This window comes from Lynx canadensis, chromosome B2, assembly GCF_007474595.2.
Source record: "Lynx canadensis isolate LIC74 chromosome B2, mLynCan4.pri.v2, whole genome shotgun sequence".
NCBI lineage: Eukaryota > Metazoa > Chordata > Mammalia > Carnivora > Felidae > Lynx > Lynx canadensis.
In genome coordinates, this window is record NC_044307.1 from 91,060,704 (window position 1) to 91,084,709 (window position 24,006).

The window sequence follows — 24,006 nt, forward strand, 5'->3', positions numbered from 1 at the left end:
TAGCTGTAAATGATCAAGAATATCCCAATTTGCAGGGGCACCTGGGTGGCTCAATTGGTTAAGTGTCCGACTTAAACTCAGGTCATGATTTCACGGTTCATGGGTTTGAGCCCCGCATCGGGCTCTGTGCTGACAGCTCAGAGCCTGGAGCCTGTTTCAGATTCTATGTCTCCCTCTTTCTCTGGCCCTCCCCCACTCATGCTCTGTCTCAAAAATAAATAAACATTTTAAAAATTAAAAAAAAAAAGAATATCCCAACTTGCACAGACAATACAGAAATAGTTCTAGCCCACTGGGTAAATTCTGGGTTTCCAGGGCCAGTAACATTAGGTTTAATGGTGATATTCCTCCATGGTGGACTTCGGACATGAGCCAGAATGACTTCCATCCCCATGCTCTCCCTCACCCTCTGATTTTTCACCTAGAGCTGGCAGATTAGATGGGCATGAATTAGATGGGTCCAGGTGGTGCCACCTGCTCCAATCCCTTACTGCAGCACTGTTGGGTCTTCTGTGGGTTTACTCTGGGTCTGGACAAAGGACTGGCTGCCCAAGATATTCTTGGCAGTGTCACAGAACTGAGCCAACAGATTGGCAGCCATATTACCTACTTTCTATTCCCTATAATAAAAAAGTGCAAATTGATTATTAAATGAAGAATAACAGAGTGATGTAGGAAGTATCCACTGATCGTGGGGACTGAGCCCTAGAACTAGGGCTGACTCTGTAAAGAAAGATAGGTCTCTGAGATGAGAGACATCTCAAAGGCATTCTATGTGCAGACACAATGTCAATGAAATTATTTTGTAACACACACACACACACACACACACACACACATACACACAAGCAAATATCAGCTGTCACATATCTTCATTGTTGCATTGAAGATGACAGTGGGGACATGGAGACTAGAAAGTCTGCTTGAAATGTGGATGGTTCTCTGCTCCTGGAGTGAGAGCCAGAAAATGCTTATTCAAAGTGTTGGTCTTGCAACACATCTAATTTACTCTCCTACATCTAATTCTTCCTCAGCACCTAAGTGTCTGATTTGTGCTGCAGGATTTTGCATCTGTGAAACTAAGGCTGTTTTCATGTGTATCTTTTTTCTCTTTACGTAGGTTATAAATTCCTTAGTAGCAGAATGTTTTCCCTCCTTGGAGTTTTTATACCTCTACAGGCAACCAACAAGGTAGCCCCACACTTTTTAATGTAATCATTCATTCATTCATTCATTCCATTAACATTTAGTGAGTAAATATGTGGAAGACACATACTAGAAGCCGGGGTGGGGGTGGAGTAGACATGAGAAGGTACAATATATCTAGAAAGGCAGTAAAAGATAAATTATTCTAAAAAGAGATCCAGGGGCGCCTGGGTGGCGCAGTGGGTTAAGCGTCCGACTTCAGCCAGGTCACGATCTCACGGTCCGTGAGTTCGAGCCCCGCGTCGGGCTCTGGGCTGATGGCTCAGAGCCTGGAGCCTGTTTCCGATTCTGTGTCTCCCTCTCTCTCTCTGCCCCTCCCCCGCTCATGCTCTGTCTCTCTCTGTCCCAAAAATAAATAAAACATTGAAAAAAAATTTAAAAAAAATAAAAATAAAAAAATAAAAAGAGATCCAGAGGAGAAATATAATCCAGTTAAATTTCATGAAAGAGGTAGCATTCAACCTAGGCCTTGGAAGATAGCAAGAATTTTGAAAAACAGAGGCAATGCAGGCAGAAATAAATACACAAGCACAAGCATGGAGCCAGGAAAGGACAAGGGGTCCAGCAAATAGTGAGCAGACTGATCTGGCTGCATCACAGGGTTCAGGTAATTTAGGACCCAATTACAGGTGACCTTAAGTAATAGCTAGGGCTTTGGCAGGTCTCCAAGCACTGGCATGATTGGTGGTCTTGTAAGGTCAATCTGGGAAGCAGGGCAGACTGTAGAGGAAAATGTCCCAAAGTCGGGGGTGGGGGTGGGAGTGGGAATTAAGACACCACTGTAATCCTCCAGAGAGAGGGAACTCCTAGGACACAGGCAACGCAAGAAGAAGGGTAAATGCGTGAGAGGATAGAAAAGCACAGCTGGGAGATCAAGCATGGGTCTGGTCCTTGAGGGAGCACCCATGAGGTAAAAAAGGCTTTATTAACTGTCATCCCATAGCCCCACTGCAAACCTTGCAAACAGGGATACATTTGCACCTGCTGATAACTCCTCATGACACGTGAGGTCTCTAGGCCTAGAGGCCATTGGTTCTCTCACTGGCAGCTCCCAACACCCACCTCTGGTCCACTGCTGGAAAAGCAGGTCAGACCCCAGTGCACATCACATGCCATTTTATACTACACCGGGTTTTAAATACCTTTTTACATTTTTATCTCCCCCAATGAATCTGTAAGCCCTCTGGGGCAAGGACTGTATCCCCAGAACTTGATACGTCTCATCACTGCCCTATTGTTTTCTCTACCTACTCTGTTACCATCATGGGCTCATCCATCCATTAATCCTGGACACCACTGTGCTCTTGTGTCAACCACGTGCCAAGGGAATAAAAAGGCAGAAGCTGTGGCCGTAGGGTCCCACAGCTGACAATTCTTCTCTAAAATGTTGCCCTGCCTCCCCAGCAAGACCATGCACATGTTCCTTAAGGACCCACCTTTAGCATTTTAGTGTACATAATAGTTATTTAACTAAATGTAAGAGTTAGTAAAAACCAAAGAACAAATCTGTAACACAGAGGTCTCACCTTCCTGAGCAGAATTTTTTCTAAAATAATACTCAGAGTTTCATTTATGAAGAGGGTCTAAAAATACCAAAAAGGTCCACTCTAATACTCTTCTGATATTGCTATAAGAGAGGGAGACTAATCTCAAGTTTATACATGGCCAGAAAATGTGAATGAGAATTTCTAGGAAGATAACCTCATTTATTTGAAAGATGCATTGAAAGCTTTTTGCTGTTCATGGTCAAGGATAACATGTTTTCGTGCTACCTATAAAACATGAAATGAAGGGATGTCTATCCTGGTAGTCATAAAAGTACTATACTGAGAAACCTTTTGTCCTTCTTTTCTCTGGAACTGAAAAAAAGTCAGGTTCTTGGCATAACAGTCACTGGTGCATTTTTGAAGCTAGAAAGAACCTTTGCAGAGAGAGAGTTTTTACCTTTACCAAAAGGAAGCCAGATTGCTGGCAGTGAAAATTAAGAGGATTCTGTGGGATTATTTAAGGTAACAGATGTGGAGTAAAACCTGCAAGTGTTACAGTGAATCTGTAGCAAGCCATTAAATACTTTCAGCTTTCAGAAGCACACGTAGTCTTACGCATGCCCTGTTATTACAGAATTATATAGTGTATTGGTTATTACTGACTAGGGAAAAAGCAAGAGGAGGGCAGGATGATGCAATAAAACAAGAGGGCACACACTGTCTATAATAAACATAACAACTATAAACATGCCATAATGAGAAGTTTAAAAGGAAACTGGAATCAGGGGGTTGAATGGGGGGGGCGGTATAGGGACTAAGGAGACAATTTATTCATGATTGACATGATTAAACCATGGCAAGGGAACGTCCAACTATATTAGAGTAGCCATGACTCGTTCCATAAAAACAGGTGAAAAATATTGTAGCAATCGCTAACAGATAAGGTCTGAAAAATAAATTCCATAAACTCTACATTTCTAATTCAACAGAACCATAAAAACAAGTTGTTATTTTCATGAATATAAACCCAATACCAATAAAATACAACTGTCACAATGTATCCCCAGGACTTAACAGAGTTGTCGCTATACAGAAGCACAGTAGCTCTGTGCAGAATCTTTGGAAATTAACTATAACATTGCCTACAACAATTTTTCCAAAACCATTCAAAACAATTCTGTTTTGACCTTTCTTGTCCTGAGTAATACATAGAGGTACAAAGGTGATTGAGTCATTCATTAAGTGACTATAATATAATCAGGTCTAAAATCATTCCCAAGAGCATCTCATACCGGGAGGGTACTGAAGGTTCATCTATTACTGCAAACTGGGTGGTGACAGTGAATCACAATTTATGCATGTCTCACATGTTAAAAGAAGGTGCCTGCATAATTCCAAAAAGCAGTGTTACTGATTGACGTTCATCAGACATCTTTGAGAAATTTCTAGATATGCCTAATACATAAGAGAGCAAAGAGCCTAACAGAGAACATTGATAGAATCATTAAATCACCATTTACATAACTAATAAGAGGAGCAAGACGTTACCCCGTGAGTTCAGCTTTCCTCTGGAAACTGCCTCTTGAAAATTCTAATGAGAATCTGCATGCTAAAAATATATGAACATGGAAATAACATTTTATTTTTGAGAAAAGGGGAAGAAGTATTTAAAATTAAACACAGAAGCTTGATCATTTAGGAACTGAAAATGCATTTATTACGGCTCTGTTAACCCATGAAGGAAAATTCACTATAAGTGTGTCACTAACTACAAGAAATAAGCTTTAAAACACAATTTCAAGATAAATCTTTAATGATCAAAATATCTCTACAAGGAGCAGAGGTACAAGCAGCCAAGGATACAAAGAATTTCATCCATTCTTCCTCTATAATGCCTTTTACCTCCGTAGAGAACTTTAGTTCAGACCTTCACAGATGTGTGTCAGGATTATTTAAATGAGGAGTGTGCCTTGTTTCAGCCACCTTAATGCTCTCATTTCCTGTTCAAAAACCTTTACTTACCAAACTCAACACCCCAAAAAACAAATAATCCAGTGAAGAAATGGGCAGAAGACATGAATAGATACTTTTCCAAAGAAGACATCCAGATGGCCAACAGACACATGAAAAGAGCCTTAACATCACTCATCATCAAGGAAATATAAATCAAAACCACGCTGAGATACCACCCCATTCCAGTCAGAGTGGCTAAAATGAACAACTCAGGAAACAACAGATGCTGGCGAGGATGTGGAGAAATGGGAACCCTCTTGTACTGTTGGTGGGAATGCAAACTGGTGCAGCACTCTCGAAAACAGTGCGGAGGTTCCTCAAAAATTTAAAAATAGAACTACCCTACGACCCAGTAATAGCACTTCTAGGAATCTATCCAAAAGATAAAGGAGTGCTGATACATAGGGGCAAATGTACCCCAATTTTTATAGCAGTGCTTTCAACAAGAGCCAAATTATGGAAAGAACCTAAATGTCCATCAACTGATGAATGGATAAAGAAGATGTGGTTTATATGTACAATGGAATACTACTTAGCAATGAGAAATAATGAAATAATGCCATTTGCAGCATTATGGATGGAACTGGAAGGTATTGCACTGAGTGAAATAAGTCAGTCAGAGAAAGACAGAGATACTGTATGTTTTCACCCATATGTGGATCTTGAGAAACTCAACAGAAGACCATGTGCGAAGGGAAGGGGGGGGGGATAGTTACAGAGAGGGAGGGAGGCAAACCATAAGAGACTTAAATACAGAGAACAAACTGAGGGTTGATGGGGGCATGGGGGAGAGGGGAAAATGGGTGATGGGCTTTGAGGAGGGCACCTGTTGGGATGAGCACTGGGTGTTGTATGGAAATGACGAACCACAGGAATCTACCCCAAAAACCAAGCGCACACTTTACACTCTGTGTGTTAGCCAATTTGACAATAAATTATATTAAAAATTTTTTATTTCTGTCACTTAAAAAAATAAAGTGTGTATAAATTGGTTAAAGTCAAAAAAAAAAACTTTACTGGTTCTCCCCAAAACAAATTAAATTCCTTGGTTTGGCAGATATTTGGCACCAATCAGTGCTTCCAAACATATCACCCTGCGTCCTCATCCACAGGGACAAATTCTTCCCCACTTCACCTCCAGTCCCAATCACAACACCTTTCTGTATTTCTTCATAATGTTGGTCTTTCTGAAGTGTCCTCTCCTTTCCCTTATGCCTGTCTACCTGAATCCTACTCTCAAAGCCAGGTCAGGCACAATGCATTCCCCCATCATCCAGGCTATAGTCCACGCAGCTGACATCATTCATGAAGCCCTTTGTGTACACCATCTCTTTCTTATACGCTCCTTATTCTCATGTGTTATTTCTGCTGTACTGCAAAACATAACGACATTTCTTACACCACTTCTTTATATTCTAGCACCTTTCACCCACCTGCTACCCTCGTTCACCACAATGGCCAGCATAGCATCCTTCAGTGCTCAGCTAACATCTACTGAGCCAAAGACACATATGAGCAATGATGAATGAAAATTAAAAGCTAAGTATCCCTTTATTATATAAGAATAATTTGAAACAAATGAGACTTTTGAGTAGCTAATCTTTTTTCTTTAACATTCCTGAGGATTTGGAATCCAAGATGATACTACCAAGTTGCTTTCTTCCAGCAGAAACAGTGATGAGTTTGCCCTGGATTTCATGCTTTGCTGATGTGCCCCCGGGAGACCCTCTGCTCATCCCCATGACAATTCACTGCAAACATCTGTTCCTTCATCTGTCTATAGAAGTGGCTCCTAGAGCATAAACTGTGAGTTCCATTTCTGATCTCTACATATTAGTAGCCCATACAGTAGGAACTCAGTCAGTGATTGACCTAGCACCATGACTATCTAAAGTAAACACAATTAAAGAATAACCTTTACTAGGCACATAAATGGTAAGTAAACTTAATTCATGACTGTGATTTCAAATGAGACATATGGCCAAAATTACAAGGACTACATATATGTAAGTATTAACCACAAAAATGAACACACAACATAAAGAGAAATCCTATACGGACATTATGTGTGTCCATTTGCATGATTTTTATACATCACAGAATACTTCTAGAAGAAAGTGCATTTTTAGAGAGGGAAAATGAGGCAAGAGAAGTGTTTTTTCTATTTTTTTTTGTGTGTGTGTGTTTTTTCTATTTTCAACTCTCCTGTATTACTTTTAAACTAGGGAACATGTATAACTTCCTCATTTTTTTGAGAGAGAGAGAGAGAGAGAGCAGGAGAAGGGCAGAGAGAGGGGGAGAAAGAATCTTAAGCAGGCTCCATGCCCAACATCAAGCCTGATGCAGAGTCCAATGTGGGGCTCGATCTCATGACTGTGAGATTATGACCTAAGCTAAATTCGAGAGTCACTTGACTGAATCACCCAGGCACTTTCAAATTAATTCCTCCCTGACCACACATGCAAAGAGAAGTCTACTGACAGTTACAAGATTAAAAAAAAAAAAAATGAGTAGTCTACCATTAGAGTAAACTAATAGACATTTTAGACGTTAGAGCTGTGCATGCAAGAAAACTGAATTCAGGGGCACCTGGGTGGCTCAGCTGGTTAAGTGTCTGACTTCAGCTTAGGTCATGATCTCACAGTCCATGAGTTTGAGCCCCGCATCAGACTCTGGGCTGACCGCTCAGAACCTGGAGCCTGCTTTGGATTCTCTGTCTCCCTCTCTCTCCACCCCTCCCTTGCTCATGCTCTCTCTCTCTTTCCCTCTCAAAAATAAAGTAAACATTAAAAAAAAAATTTTAAAAAGGAAAACAGAATTCATGAGTTTTTGGAAGTCCAATGGGGGGACTTTGTTTTTGCACCTTAATTACTGTGTAAAAATGGATAAATTCTTTCTTAACTTAGCATTTCCTAATTTAAATTTCTCTTTCCTCTGTGTGTTCAGCACTCCTGTATATTTAAGGATGGAATTACCCAAAGGCATAATCCATTCTTCCAAGTAGTAAAAAGAGACAGTGAAACTTTTTTCCCCGAGGTACAAGATTGTAATAAGAAAACCTTCTGAGATGTTTAACAAAAAGAAGCAATTCCTCCTCCACAGTGACTTTAACTAAAATGTACTTTTTACATAAAGTGCTCAGTCCTCATAACAGAGGGTGCACACTGAAAACTGTCTGGGCATCACATACCTACTTTCTCCCTTTTGTCAGAGTGAAGAGATCTGGCTTCTGTGAGAGATTTTAAACTGTGTGACATAAGTCTCTTGGGGCTCATGATCTTCTCATCTTTATATACCAAGCTGCTAAAATAATCTAGCAAATAGTAGCTTCTTAGTGAGCATTAGTTCAATGAATGACATTTTCTCAAATAGTATATGTATTTGTAGAAATCAACAGAATAATAGAGCTCTGATAAGTAAGGAAATAACAGTTTCTGTAACCACTAGTCATTTTTTGCTTAAAAAATACATTTAAAACATAAATGATAAAGACCACCTTGAAAAATGACTCAAAATCCAGTTTAGCTTTATATAAGCCCAGCAATTATCTCCTGAGTTACTCCAGCGATGTGGCACCACAAAGAAAAGGAAAGAGGTAAGTAGCGCCTGGGTGGCTCAGTTGGTTAAACGTCTGACTTCACTCAGGTCATGATCTCATGGTTCATGAGTTTGAGTGCCATGTCAGGCTCTGAACTGACAGCACAGAGCCTGGAGCCTGTTTAAGATTCTCTGCTTCCCCTCTCACTGACCCTCCCCTGCTTGTTCTCTCTCTCTCTCTCTCTCTCTCTCTCTCTCTCTCTCTCTCTCTCAAAAATAAATAAATAAACATAAAAAAACAGAAAAGGACAGAGGAGGTGAGATGGTCACAAGGTCCTGGCAGTAGGGGATCCCCAGTTCTGTCCTACTTCTTTCAGGCCAGAAGAAAGTTGTGCATATATCTTGAGACTGTCTAGTTTCTACATCTCAGTGACTGATCAGAAAAATAATTTTTTCCTTCCAAGAATACAGACTCATCTTTGTACCTTGCATTGTTTCTGGAATACCTCCTCTGGGTCTTATCTGCTCATCACCTTGTACAGATGAGAGGAGAGTTTCTTTTCCTATCCTTATCCCCATCTGGTAGACTATTTCCCAAAATAGTTCTCCTGTGCTCAAATCTCATGGTGAAATGCATCCTTGATTCTTTGCCTCCACCTCTTAATTTCCTTCTACTTCAGTCCCTGTCCTAAAAATCGATTTGACTATGTCAAGCTCTAGTTTTCCATATTTTGCTTGAGGGGAAATTTTTAGGATAAATCTCCTTGAAATAACAGTTATGGTTCTGACTACAACTGAGTCTCTCATGATCTTCATATAAAACCAGTTAATCACCCGATCATTTCAAATTTTTACTAGCATACCTATTTTAAAGGAAGAAGAGAAGGAAGAAGATAGTTTTAGAAAGTTTTCCAGATATATAAAGTTTTAAATTTATTACAACTAGATAATTAATTACAAACAATTTTAATACTTCCCCAACTTCAAGACCAAACCAAGTTACAAAAAAAAGAAAGTTGCAAAATGGCAGTGCACCGACCTGAGGATATGGGGAAGTCCTGGATTTTGACTTTGAGCCGGAGAGCCTGGACTTGACCCCCTTCCTGTTGTCAGTCACGGTAGGAGTGGAGCTGCTGGTGTAGGAGAAGGCTGGTTTAGAGGCTGAGATCTGATCCAGGGAGAGCTGCAAACCTTTGTATTCCGTGTCCCTGCAGGGTGAGAGGACACAGCCCTTAATCTGCCACCACAGGAAATGGATGCATGTGTTCTCTCACCAGGAATGGCAGTAATCCATATTTGAAAAGGGAAGCAAGCAAAAGTTAGCCATATAACTGGTTGCCACAAACACCTTGATTATTTTAGAAATGCCTAACATTTAACTAACGGGTCGGGATGTAGCTGCCCCACGTACCACAGCCAAGTGATACAATATGCTCATGAAGTTGTCTTGATTTTAAAATACATTTTGGGTTATTTTTATAAGTAGGAAATAAATCTGTAATTCAACTTCTCTGAGCTTTTGTGTCCTCATCGGTGAGGTACAGATTATAAACTCTACTCTCAACATTTTCTGTGTAGGGTGAACTCAGCAGATAACTGAGTTGTCTGGTAAACTGATCCTATCTGATTACTGGCAAGAAGAACATCAGCTGTTTCAAGATCAATCATTCTGGTAAACATTCCTAATATTTTTATAGCTAGCAAACCAGTGAGACCAGGCTTGTAAGTAGTTAAAAATCTCTTTTAAGCACCAGTTCTTTCCAATCCATCTTCAATATATATCTACGAAGCTCTTAATATATGCCAGGTTTTGTGCTATGTGGAAATGAAAGATAAATAAGATGCCTAGAGTCCCTGCCCTTCTGCAGATTACAAGCTATTTGGAAGAAGAAACAGTAAACAAATATTAAACATAATAACTGAAGGCTGTGATAGGAAGGGGATAAAGGGTATATCTCAGAGAGTTCATTATAAAGGTATTGCTTGAGGTATTTAGGGGCTGAAGATGACAGCGTGGCCCTGCCCAGCTACCATCTCAGCCTGCTTCCAGGCTGCAGAGAATGTTGTCTGACTCCTCCATTTTCATAAGTCTTCTTTATGAGGACTCGTGGGAGAATTTTCTCTCAGGTTCCAGAACTAGCTGGGCTGCTTGCTCCTGGGTAATTGATTTCTTTTTATCTCACAAACACCATGAATCATCTAACTCACCATGTTTCCCTCTTTCCACTGGAAGTCAAAAGGCTCTGAGTCCCAAATCCGATTTGTAACCACCTCTAACAACTGTACCAGTCCTCGTGGCAGGTGTTCTGTGCAGCAAACACCACTGGCTTCCTTTATTTTTCTTATTTTATTTTTCCTTTTCTCTAATGGGTTCACCTTTTTAAAAAATTTACATGCATTTTTAATACCCTTTGGATTAAGATATGTATATTAAATGTAATAAACTAATAAAGTTAGATATGTTAAAGTGATTGGTAGATTTCCATAGATCAGCAACCATTCATTTATCTTCTCTTCCTTTTCCCTGTTTGTTCTTCTACAAAGAGATCAGGCAAAGGCAAAAGGATAATTCAGGCAAGGAGTCCCTCAAGTGACAGGGGATAGAAATCAGCTAAAACAGGTTCAATAATATCATGGCCACAAACTACAGTGTAGTGGTATATGTCAGCAAATTACAATGACTTCATATCAAATAGTCCATCAACTCAGTGCAAGTAAAAAAAAAATTATCCTGCATAAGCAGCAAAAATTTAGAAGATGGGCATGCAATTTGCCTTCCAAGCTTGGGAAGTTGAATCATACTGATGGTCTACTTTCCTACTCTAATCACCCCCTAAGGAAAACACACAACACAGATTCTGGGCACTCCTTGGTCAGAAATTCAATGCTCTCCAACATGTGGCTCCCACCTATTTTTCTGACAGTATCTGAAAATTTTCCTTCAATGGCCCTTCACTTCACTCAAAATAGTTCTCTCCAAACTGACCTTATACTTTCCTCCCCTGCTCTTTCAACACATACCTATAGAACTCCTCTTAAAAAGAACTATTTTAAATCCTACTCGCCTCTAACCTCATTCATTCCTTCGATACTGAGTGTCTCTGTGGAGGCCCTGGGGAGACATCAATGAACAGAAGGACTAAGTTGCTGTGCTCATGAAGAAGACACCAGGGCCACTTCCTGAGGGAAACAGGGAGGGGACCAGAAACTCTTTTTTTCTTCTTCCAACCTTATTTTTCAAGTGACAGTGTCTAGTCTTTCCTAGGGGTTCTAAGTTCCTAGAGGGCAAGAGTCAAAAGATATTTTGTTATATTCCAATGGCGATTTGCACAATATTTCACACATTTGGAAGAGGAAGAAGACAAAGACACAAATCAGAAAGGACTGTTTTCCTCAATGACTGCTAATAACCAGCAGCCTAGAAGTATTTCTCTGATGGAAAAGACCCCTTTAGGCCGTGAGTTCCCTGACCCACCTGCCCTGAGATCATGTGCATGTGACAGTGAGCAAGGTGGGCTCTGACAGCCTCCATTCTTGGGTATCTCCTATGTCATATGGGCTCTTGGTAGCAGAATATCCATTCAGTCCCTGCCCAACAGGACTTACTTAGACTTACTTTAGACAAAAACATTGCACCCCTGATAATATGGCCAAATAATTTTTAAAACTCATTCTTTTTTTTAATATGGAATGCTTCACGAATTTCTGTGTCATCCTTGCACAGGGAACATGCTGATCTCTGTAGCCTTCCTATTTTAGTATATGTGCTGCCGAAGCAAGCACTAAAACTCATTTTGAATGCAACATTTCAGCACAGGGACTTCATGTCAAGAAGCAGAGAACAAACCAGGATTCCTCCATTTTTCTCTTCAGACTCCCAAAGTATGCATCTCAACTACTGAAGAAGTCTTTCCAAAATTCTTGCATAGTTCCCAATGATAGAAATACTCCAAAGAGGCTTAAATAAAGATTTAAAACCAACAAATGATTTGAATTTCTACATATTCACATGAAAATGCTAATAAATATAAAAAGAGTTATACTCTTGATAAAAAAATTAATATTTTGATGCACATCTAAAAAGATCACAAAGAATCCACCAGAACTTAGCAAAAGATCATGAGGTCAGGTAGATCACAATTTGAGCCACTTACTGTGTAACAACCCCATCAAGACCTCTTTTTCCTCTTTATAACTCATGTGGATGTGCTAAGGTTCAGAAAAATATTATGTGAGAAATTCATGGCACAGTGCCTAGAACTTGGTAAATGTTCAATTAATACTAAGTATTATTTCTTCACCTCCACAGTTTGTGGCCCTTTTTTGGCACCTGATTTCTCTAAGACAGTAGTTTCACTTTGGTAGCAACTGTAATACATTTCATTACAAACGTTTCCTTATGTTGTATTTCTTTCTTTTCTACCTCTAGCTCATTGTAATGCACTCTGTTGCTTCTTAGTCTCTAAACTCTAATGCAGTGTGGCCAAAATACTTATTAAGATGAGCTCTTCATTGCTAAGTAAGCAAATAGAGACCTTGGAACAGTACAGACCCGGCACTCTGAGAGGAGCTCAGCCTTCCTATTCCTCTAACAACTTGAAAGATGGGTTAAGATGAAAAGCACAACAACAACAAAAAATACCCACTTAAAGACATTTCAAGTATAGTTGATGTGGTGCCAAGAGCAGCTCTGAATGGCAGATTCACTAAGAACAAAGCATTTGTTTTACTTTTAGAATTCTATTATACTATTTCATTTGTATAGATTAAAGGTCTAGATGCTGATGGGAATCACATTATGAGTTCTATTTCCCTCCAAACTCAGACATGCCCTCCCTTCCCCCGAAGTGAGGCACATTCTGGTATCACACACACACCCATCCTCTAAAGTTAGGTATATGTCTAGTAAAGCTGTTTGATGTTTCCCTGTGGAGGGGGACAAAATGAAATACTTGGGTGCCCAGCACTTAGACTCTGAATAAGTACAGTGAGGAATTGGACTTAACTGACTTTAGTAAAGGAGGGACAGGACACAGCCCTGCTCTACTTCTAAAGCCTTCCTGAAAAGTGCCACACAGACCACGTTCAGGACTCCACAGGTTACCCTCACTAGGGCAGCTCACTCTGTTCTCCCAGATACGACTGGCATATCAAAAAGAGGAACTGTGGCATATGCCCTTTAGCATATTTTTCAAAATGGCTATTGATATCAATTTACATTTGTTTGGATTTTTCCCCCCTTGAATGACTTGTACTAGAACTGCAGACATCCTCAGGTACCTCGGCTCTGAAAGCAATGTGAAATGGGTAATTTGCAATCACTAGGACTTGCAGCTTGTCAATCTCACTCGTATTTGCACAGACCAAAGTAATCCTCTTATTCCATTATGGACAGTCAGAAATCATTCAATTTGCAGAATTAACCATCTGAGTCTACTCTAAACTTTATAATAGTCATGTACATATTTGGAGTTACTCAAATTCCAATAGAATAAAAGGGGCCATTTTTGCACCATTGGCCTTCTCAGCCTTTCCTTCAGCAATATGCCATGATCACTCATGAGGTAAATGCCAACTTGCCATATGGGAAGCTCAGGGTGATGCCCTTGCAAAACAAATAAAAGGTATTTATATCACTAACAGGTGCTTTTAGCTTCAGAGAAATGCATTAATATGATTTCTATCATTTTGACTGGAAGACTGGTGTCCTCATGATGCCAACAGCAGCACAACCATACATACAACCTTCAGGTGAGTTGGAATAATTATACAGTTAAACAATCAACAGTATTTTATCACTTGATGTTGAGTCAAGATTCTCTGCAAGAACTTTTCTTCTTCGACTCTGCCATATCCTATTGCACTTCTATTTTAGACAACTGAAGTTTTGCTTCTGTCATGTCAGTTTTTTAAACTGGTCATTCTGAAGTTTCTCTATTGGTTTTATGTTATGTGGCAATTCTTAAAAGATATTACCAGATTTCCCAATTGAGCTTTAAAAAAAAAAAAAACAAACAGCTGTAGGTGATCAAATTACCAAGGAAAACGTGGAAACAAAGACATGCAATTGATTTGGCTCCAAAGGCGCTGACTGCAATAAGCAGAGGATTGCATTAAACTGTGATCGGATTAAGTAGGAACGACTGCGTCTTATACTAAACTTTTTAATTGGATTCTAGAATCACTGTCACACGAAGTGCATGACCTTCTTTATATTCTGGCAGAGTTACCACCAGGCCACTAGGTAAACCTCTGCAGCAGAGAGACCTAGTTTATGTTTCATTTTCAGGCTCCCATGGAGCCCAGCAGAGATAGCTGATAAGGAGGATTCCATACTGTGAGAGGCTCACAAACTAAGACATCTGCTGGGAAATTAGGCTAAGGCACCCTTGGAAATATAATAGTCTCATACTAATAAGTGGATTTGTGTTTGCTCCTTGTGGTTTTCTCCATTTGCTTTGGTGATTTTAGTAGTTCCCAAAAAGTCTTTGGTTTTACATAAACACTGCCTCAGCCTAGAAATATCTTTCTCCTCTATTTTGTAGGTCTCATCCAACATGCTATGGAGTGGATGGCACCACAAGGGTAAGGGATGGCTTAGGCACAAAGTTTACCATCACATTGTGATTTCAAGAAGCAAAGACGAAGGTCTAAACAATAGGTAAACAACCAAAAACAATAGGCAAACAATAACCAAACAAAAAAAAACAATACAGTAAAAAACTAATATTTTGGTAAGATGCAGCAAAGTCAACCATCTGCACGATAGGGATTGTGAAATACCTGTCTACAAACCCATGACACATGTTGAAATATAGCTAAGTCCAGACCTGCCACAACATGCATCTGACTTTGCTTCTTTACCCACACAGGCCACAGTGATTTCCTGCTCCCTCCTCTCAGTTCCTACACTGTCCACTGCCTCTAACATTCATGTAACACACCTAAGTTCCTGTCACACAGTGTGAATGGTGTATTTGACAACAATCTCCTTAATACCTTCTCTTTTGATAGTCTCTACTTACTGTCTAGCACCATATCTTATAGAGAATAGATTCTCACTTGCAAGTGATTAACAGAATAATCCTCACTGCAATAAATTTTTATTCATCTCAAATACAAATGACCAAAAATTCATAAAACTAGCAAACCTCTCTACATAAATAAGAAAAAAATACCTACTAAGTAAGCAAGTTTATGGGAGGGATTCTTAAATTCCCAGATTATAATTAATAATGATCATTCTGATATTCTGTGAGATCCTAAATTAAAGAAACAAATCATGTTATTGTTTTAGTGTTATATTAATATGTTATTGTTTTAGTGTTATGTATATTAATAAAATGCACTTATTTTTTGTAAAGTTACAATTCAGGCATGGCATATGTGATTCTTAAACAAACTGGAATACTAAATTAATTTTATCCTCAACCATTTATTTGAAACTGTTGCAACTGTATTGAAAGAGCGAGGAGGAATAGTGCTTTAAACCCCCAGAGAAAGAACTTCTACAAAGCGATAATGAATACAGTATCTCTGAAATAGAAAAATATAAAAAGGATGTAAACAATGCACAAATTGCTGAGAAACAATTTTTAAAGGTTTAGCCTCACTAGTAATAACCTATACGAATTAAGGTTTCTATCAGATTCTTTTTGTCACTTTTGTCTTTCAAATCAACAAAGATTTTATTTTAATGACAAAAAAATCTCAATGAAGACAAGTTGAAATAAATGGGCATTCTTACATACCAATGATAAGAGAGTAAACTAGCAGTGTTTATCAAGAGTCTTAAGAATGTTCATTCCTTAAATCCAGTAATTCCACTTCTAGGAATAGATCTAATGAAAATAATCAGAGATAAGTATCAAAAGTCTATACACAAGGGTACTTAGCATAATTTCTTACATTTAACTGTAAGTAAGCAAATAAAAACCAACAATAGAACCATTACTTAATTATGGTGTACCCATGTGATAAAATATTAGGTAATCATTAACTTTTTTTACTCTAGTGATGTGAAAAACACTATTGATAAAATGAAAAATTATCTCTTTAAATTAATATGTACTGTATATGCATATACATGTAGTGGGAGGCAAAAAATTAAAATGTCAATAGTGAATATCTGGAAAATAGATTAAACATGTTCTTTATCTTCTCTTTATACCTCTGTATATTGTTAATTTTTTCTATAATAAACATGTATGACTTTTATAATCAGAAAAATATTTCTTGAAAAAGAAACTCTAATTGGAGCAAAATTCAGGTATTCTCACCTCCAACTGAAATGGCTCCCAGTTTCTCTGCCTTGTGTTTTCAGGGTGTCTTCTCTATGAATATTATTAAATTACAGAAGAGAGAACACCACTAAACTTCTTTTCCCATAGGTTCAACTTCTCATGAACACCATTTATAATTTTTAAATGTCCAAATGTCCATATGCTCTCTTGGTGCCTATATATTTCACTTACTTTCTAATCTATTTTCCACCCTTCCTACCTTACAGAATTATCTGTCTCTGAAGGCTTTCATGTGAACTATATGACTTTGTTTCCTTCTTTGAATAATATAACTTAAATTATTACTTACAATTGAAAAAAAAGAGTCTTGCCATGTAGTTTCTAACAACGGCTTAGTTTTCTGCGAGTTATAGATGACATATTTGTCACTGTTTAAATGGAGTAACCCTACTTTCGGGACTACATCTTTTGTTCTGAAAAACTTAATTTCTTATGCTCCAAAATTCATTCTATATCTATAGCTACTAAATTTTAGGTGTATTTGTAAATCCCACAAATCTAGGTTCCAAATGCTACTGATCTTATAGCTTTTTTGTTTCTTATTTTCTTGAGGTTGGTGGGGTGGGGGGTGGTTAAGGAGGTGTCGGTCTTTAAAAGTTAGATCTGAACAAATCAATGCAGAATGTGCTGCCTCTTTCACCAAAGGCATAAATTTTTAAAATGCCAGTCTCCTTTTCCACAGTCAAGACTGCTAATTCAATGCACTTCTGGGGGGGGGGGGGGAAGAGGCAAATAGAAAATAAAATTCATACATGCTATTCTGGCCTCTCTTTTCCTTCTCACCTCCCCACCCTCTGTGTCCATCCCCCTAATCTTCACTGTCATTTTATTAAACTGCTGTTTTTCAAATATATGTTCCCCTTAGAATTCTTTAAATACCTAAGGTAGATAAGTGATGGAGGAACCCATTATCTAACACCTTATATTTGGTTAAGGTTCTGTTTTCACAGGAATAGCTTTCTCACTCAGTTCTTTAGACCCATACAAAACTGATTCCTAAACCCTAAAACTAGCCACTGGCAGAGAAGGTAAGAAGAACACACCTCCTATTCTCAACTGCTTACAAACTCCTGGAACAGAAAAAATACTTGTCATCACAAAGAAATAATCTCCCCACAACACTGGGAAATTTGCATTCTGTACTCAAGACCAAAGTGTCCCCAAACCTCTCCCACATACAGTGGGGAGACCCCGCAAGGCCACACCTCATGGCACCTTTGAGAGCTCTGCCCTTTTCTACACAACACAAAGGCACTGGCATTCCTGCAGATAATAGAAAAGTAGAACCTCAGGCTTTGAACTCTCTAGAAAAAAACACAGCAAAAATGATGGCATGGCACGATGTTTTCAAAGGCACAAATCTCCATTTGTTTAACTTAAATATTTTAAAATATGTCCTATAGCATTTATTCTTGATTAAACCTCTTCTAGATAATCATTAACGGTTTCTTTACAGTTACTGTGCAAACAGTTCATTCATACCTATGACATATCAAATCTCACAGACGTGTTCTTTAATTGGATTCATTTATTTCTAATCTCCCTAAGCCCTTACTACTGTAATGCTTGACTAAATATACATTAAACTCCATTATTTAAATGGCTAAAATAAATTTGAGATGTATTTTATGAATAAAAATTCACAATTCAACAGACATTCTGCTATTATTATTATTATTATCATTATCATTATTATTATTATTTGTTTTGCTATTGAGGCATTATTTAAAATTGTCTGGTAGATAAGTTGTGTTTCAACAACTTTAAACATTTGAAAATAAGTTGTGATTTATCATTGGAGATTTTGGATTGCCCACCAAAATGCCAAAATTTTCATTGCCTTCATATTTGGAGTCAGAGAGCTTGTATAATACTACACAGAATATATAGTTATCAGTAGAGTTCATTACCAAAGATACAATAGGCAGCTGCCTGAATTTATGACTTGTGGCTTGAGAGGTTTCCTGGTCCCCACAAAGATGTCTCAAGAATGGTCTACTGGTTTATGCTTAAAATCTCCTGTTAGATATTTATTTCTTAGGCTTTAGCCAGATGGCTCAGAAAAGGTTAACGGAGTAAGCCTCATCCTTATTTTTCATTGATTCAGTTTTTTCAGCTCCTTTCCCTAGAGCCATGGTTCTCAAACTTCAACGTGTCTCAGAAGCCCCTGAAGAGTTTGTTAAAATGCAGCTTGCTGGGCCCCACCCCTTAGAAGTTCTCGTTTGTAATTCTAGGGTACAGACCACAATTTGCATTTTTAACAAGCTCCTGGGGGTTGCTGATGCTGCCAGTCAAGGGGCCATACTTTGAAAACCAGAGCAGTTGTTATTCTGGATAAGAAAAACTAAAGATATCAGGTGAAAGGGTACCATAGACAAGGTGGATTGCCATTGAAAAGGGAGGGGATGTTCCAAAGACAAACTTCACACTTTCCCCAGGGTACAGCCTTACTGCATATCTCACCAAACTACTCGCATGCTGATCCCTGTTCACTTCCTTTCAGCCTCTTTGGGGACACTGCCTGTTCCTGCAGATCCCGTAACACTGGAGAGCTACAGGGCTTAGTCTACAGGCTGCATCTCAGTTATTGCTCACTCTCAAGGGATCTCATGCACTCTGCTGGCTTTAAATTCCATACTGATGACCCCCAATCTCCAGCCCAGACCTCCCCACTCCATGACACCCAGATTTAATTACCTGCCTGATATTTCCACTCAAATGAATGACAGGCATCTCAAACTAAATATCCCCACACACAACCCTTGATTGTTGCTCCTGCCTATGAATCTGCTCCTTCCCACCATTCACCCAAATTACTCAGGCTAAAAACTCAGATGCTGTCCTTGACTCCTCATTTTTTCACAGCTCATATCCAATCCATCTGCAAACTCCAGCTGTCTACCCTCAACACATCCTGAATCTGACCCTTCATCCCTACCTCTGTCTTTAAGCCATCATCTTCCCTCACCTAGGCTATTGTAATCATTTTCTAACTGGTCTCCCTGCCTCTACCCTCTACCCTTCCCAAAGCCTATTTTCCACCCCATCCAGATGACCATTTCATAGCTTAAAGCAGTTCATGCCATGCCTCTGCTCAAAACTCCAATGACTTCCCAAAGCCTTCAAGACCCAGCATGGTCTGACCCTGCCTATTCTAGCATCAGCTTCTTGCGCTCTCCCTCACCCCTTCTCTCTGCTGCAGTGACAGTGACCTTCTTGTTCATCAACTTACTTACCAAGCTGGTTTCTACCTCGGGGCTTTTGCATTTGCTCCCCACTGCTGAGAATGCTTTTCTTGTAGGTCTCAGCATGGCTGCCTCCCTCCCTTCATTCAGGAGACTTCAGAGAGGCCCTCCCTGACCACTCCCATCTCTTTGTCCTGCTTGATTTCTTCCTTTCAGTTCCTGACATTGTATGACATATTTATTTGTTTATAAGTAATGTCTATTTCCTCGCACTAAAATTTACCCTCCATGAGAGTAGGGACCTTGTCTGTCTTGGTAACACCATTAACCCTCCTATAGACCCTGGCACCCAGTAGGCACTGGGGAAATACTCTCTGGGTGAATGCAAAAACCATCCCATTTGCTGAAGAGAGGACTACACTCTACAACATCTCTTACTATCCTCTTAAGTATAGCAACAGAAATGAAGCTCATTCTAATGATAGAGATTTGTTTATAATGGAGGTCCTATTGAGTCCATTGGGAAGAGACACAAATAGAAAAGAGATTATAATGTAAAACACCATGTAGCGTATCTAAATATTCCCCCCCCCCGATTTTCAATTATCCCTCACAATAAAATGCTACCCTGCATTTTGTTATTTCTTTAACTACTCCAATTGGAGGAATGAAACGGACATGCACTCTGCCCTCTGCTTTGTGGGCTTCATCCTTCCAGCATTCCTGAGCTGGGACCCTGCAGGATTCCATTACCCAAATCCAGTACAACACATGCTTCACTTTGCCAGGTCTATAGTAAGATTTCAACAGCTAATAGAAATGCTATGACTTTCAACACTATTAGTCTCTTAACAGCTTATAAAAATTAAAATGAAAAACCCTGTGTTGCATTTGGTTAGTTTTTTGGGGGGGGGGAAGCTGCTCTTTTCCCATCGTATATTTGGACACCAATGTCAATTAATGGTAGTGTTGAAAGAAGTACATCTCATGGGTTCTTACCTTCAGCCACCAGAACACATTATAGTCATCACAAGTGCAAAGAGTAAAATGAATGACTGAGGAGCAGCAGCAAGCCATAACCCCTAAAAATGCTCGGAACCAGGGATTCTATTTTCGTAATGGTTCTCAGTGGGAGGAGGCAAGAGACAGCACATTCTCAGATTGCATTACCAGAGAATGTTGCTATTCTCAGAGAGATGTAAAAAAGTGGCAAGGGACTTGGGTTTAAAAGTACAAACATAGAGAGAATCCCACCTTAATGGGTACCATTATGACATCCAGTTCAATATAATGAGGCTATTTCCACGATCTGGCCAGCAGCCCATGTTAGCACGGCTTTACTGATGTGATACAACAAATTCTGTTTGAACAAGAAATCCCCAGGAAAAAGAGAGAGAGTGAGAGAGAGAGAGAGAGATCCTTTCACAAGCTCTAGCCATTTAGCAATCAATCAAAGGAGAAATACCCTTCCAGTAAAGACAGCAATGTCCATTTGAATCCTGGTAATATATTAGACGTTCCAAATAAAATAGTGTTCCATGGGTAATACTTACGGATTGCTGTTTTGCGAAAATATCATAACTGTTGATGCTGAAACTGGTGAGGGGGACATGGTGTTGGGCCCAAGGGGTTAAGCATGTTGCATGGCAGCTGACTGGGTTCTGAGCACACCCAAACTGTGAAGCAATTGGGTCACTTTGCGGAGACCCCATATTGAAGTCTTGTAGTAAACTATCCATAGACTTTTGCAAAATCTCTTCAAAATGTCCCATTACTTCCCAAATATTAGGTGGAATCACAGGAAATCACCACTATCGAACTGCTTTAATGCACAGAAATGGCAATTACATACGACTCACCCTGGTACAATGTTACCAACTTACAGACAGCAGGCCAAAGAGGAAATCAGGTGGGCTCGGGAGTCCTGTCTCTGGTTTGGCAGGACTACTCATTAGCTGTGTTATATTGGCTAAATGACTTGGCTTCTCGGAGCCTCTGGCACAAAATAGCAGTCTCTCAAATGTGAGTGAATCTTACTCCCTGACCTTTCTAAATATGGCAGCAAACAGAGCACCTTCCCACCACCCTCCCTTCACTTGCAGCTGACAGTCACCTCCCCGTCTCTCCAGGGCAGGGCAACAACACCGTGAGATTACCCTTTACAAGAGAAAAGTTTAAAGTATTACAAAAACCTAAAAATCACTAGAAACATTTTTTTAAAGAGAATAAATGTACAAAGACTATTTAACTCTAGTGTGATTCTTCCATTTAAAACTAAGATTCCAAATCCTATTAGAAGTCAACCCCACAAAAAAACTCCATTCAAAGCAGAGCAAAACGCAGCTCAATATCATTCCAACAGGACAAAAATCACCTTGGCACACACAGCTTCTCTCTCTGGCTGACCTAATGAGATGCAGAGGCTCCACCCAGGGAAACAGCGATTTTGTAAGAGTTAAGATGGACTCCTTGGCCTGCAGCCAGTTTCTCTGCTGCCAGTCTGGATCCCCCTCATGCCCCCCCCCAGACACACACACACACACACACACACACACACACACATACACATGCTCGCACAGCCCTCCCCAGCAGCTCTGCTCCTCTTACTGTCTCCACTCCCTCCCCACCATCTAACCACAGGGAATCTGAGCACACCTGCAAGCTTTTTCCCCAGGGTTGACCTGAACAGTGCCAAGGCACTCTGGGCCTGCTTCTTTCTAGTTGTGAATGGAAACACTCCCCTCCAGGAAGGAACCTGTCATCAGCAAGCCCATAGGGAGGTCAAGCTGGGGTAGAGGTTGTCCTTGCGCTTATTTCCTTTTCCTGCAGACGCTGTCTCATTCATTCTGATATCCCCAGAACCTGGCACAGTGCCTGACACCTAATAGATGCTCAAGAAAACATTTATGACTGCCTCAAGGCCTACTAGTCCTAATCATTGGAAGTAGGATCTAACAATCCTTTCCAGATGTACCAGAATGATTGCTGATTTCTCATTCTTGGGCATCCCTCTGCCTTCCTAAGACTCATGCTTTCCCTCCTTCAGCCTCACAGACATTTATTTTGTGTTTATTGGAAATTAAATAAGAAATTATTTTATCTAATTTCACTGCAATAATTTCACCCTAATAATTCACGTTTACTTGGTGTTACTTTGTGTCAGGCACAGGGCCAAGAATCTATCTCATTTAACGCTTACAACAACTCTATGAAATAGATATTATTATTACACATTACATAGGCAACAAAGTTAAGCAATTTATCCATAGCCACAGAGATAGCCAGTAGCAGCCCAGGAATCTGAATAGGCAATATACCCATAGCCCAAGTTCTTAACTAATATGCTATGATGCATAATAAAGTAGTGATATTTCATTTCATATCTCATTTTACAAGTACCTTGTAATGCATTCCTCTGGTTATCAGGGTTTGAAACATCTAGCTAAAAAGTCTAGGGATTAGACTGCATCATATTCTAAGAGCAGTAGGATAATGATATCAAACACAGCACTGAGGAGGACTTCTGGCCCTGCAAACCTAGAACCTAAGAGCCAGGTTCTTTGCACCCCCATCTCCTCCAATCTGCTGATGTTCCTTGTGTGTACCTTAAATTTGCTTTCTAAAAACCATTTTGAAATACAACCATTATACATGTGGCAACACTGTGTATTCATTTCAATAACATTCTACATTCCATTCAGAATACTGACATCCTCAAAACTTTAAAAACTGTGTTCTATGCTTAGATGCTAATATATGTGTATATGTACATGTATATATTATATATGTATATATTATATGTACATATATGTATATATATACATGTATACATGTATATATATACATGTATACATGTATATACATGTACATATATATATGTATATATATAACATAATATATATATATATATATAAAACTAAGGCTAGGTGAACATGTTCAAAATATATACCAGTACTAATCTGAGAAAGGTAAGAGGCTCAGAGAAAATAGTTTCCAATCATGATGAAACACATTCAGTTCCAACAAAAAAGTTCAGGGTATAAAGGTAAAAGAAGGAAAGAAAACCCAGCTCATATGAGAACAGTGAGACAAGCACTGCTGAATCTAATTTGAAGAGGAAACTAATTGTGTTATGTTATTTTCTCATGAAGAAAACGAGACAAATGAGTATATGTCACGGTTCCATCTCAAAAGACCTTACTTCTGCTTCCAACCCTTAAATTCTCCCCCTTCCCTAGTAGCTCCACCATTCAAGCTTCTTTGAATTCTGTGCTC

The 24,006-nt window shown here is 39.3% G+C and overlaps 1 protein-coding gene and 1 non-coding gene across 2 annotated transcripts in view; both read right to left on the reverse strand.

Annotated features, from left to right (window-relative positions):
• SIM1 (SIM bHLH transcription factor 1) overlaps positions 1–24,006 on the reverse strand; it is a 70,517-nt gene that overhangs the window by 21,333 nt on the left and 25,178 nt on the right. The window contains exon 10 of the mRNA XM_030316030.1: positions 9,283–9,451. Coding sequence (XP_030171890.1) covers positions 9,283–9,451 — 169 coding nt within the window. The remainder of the gene's footprint in view (positions 1–9,282; positions 9,452–24,006) is intronic.
• LOC115515101 lies at positions 11,923–12,026 on the reverse strand. Its single transcript, XR_003969165.1, has one exon. It is a non-coding gene; the product is annotated as a U6 spliceosomal RNA (small nuclear RNA).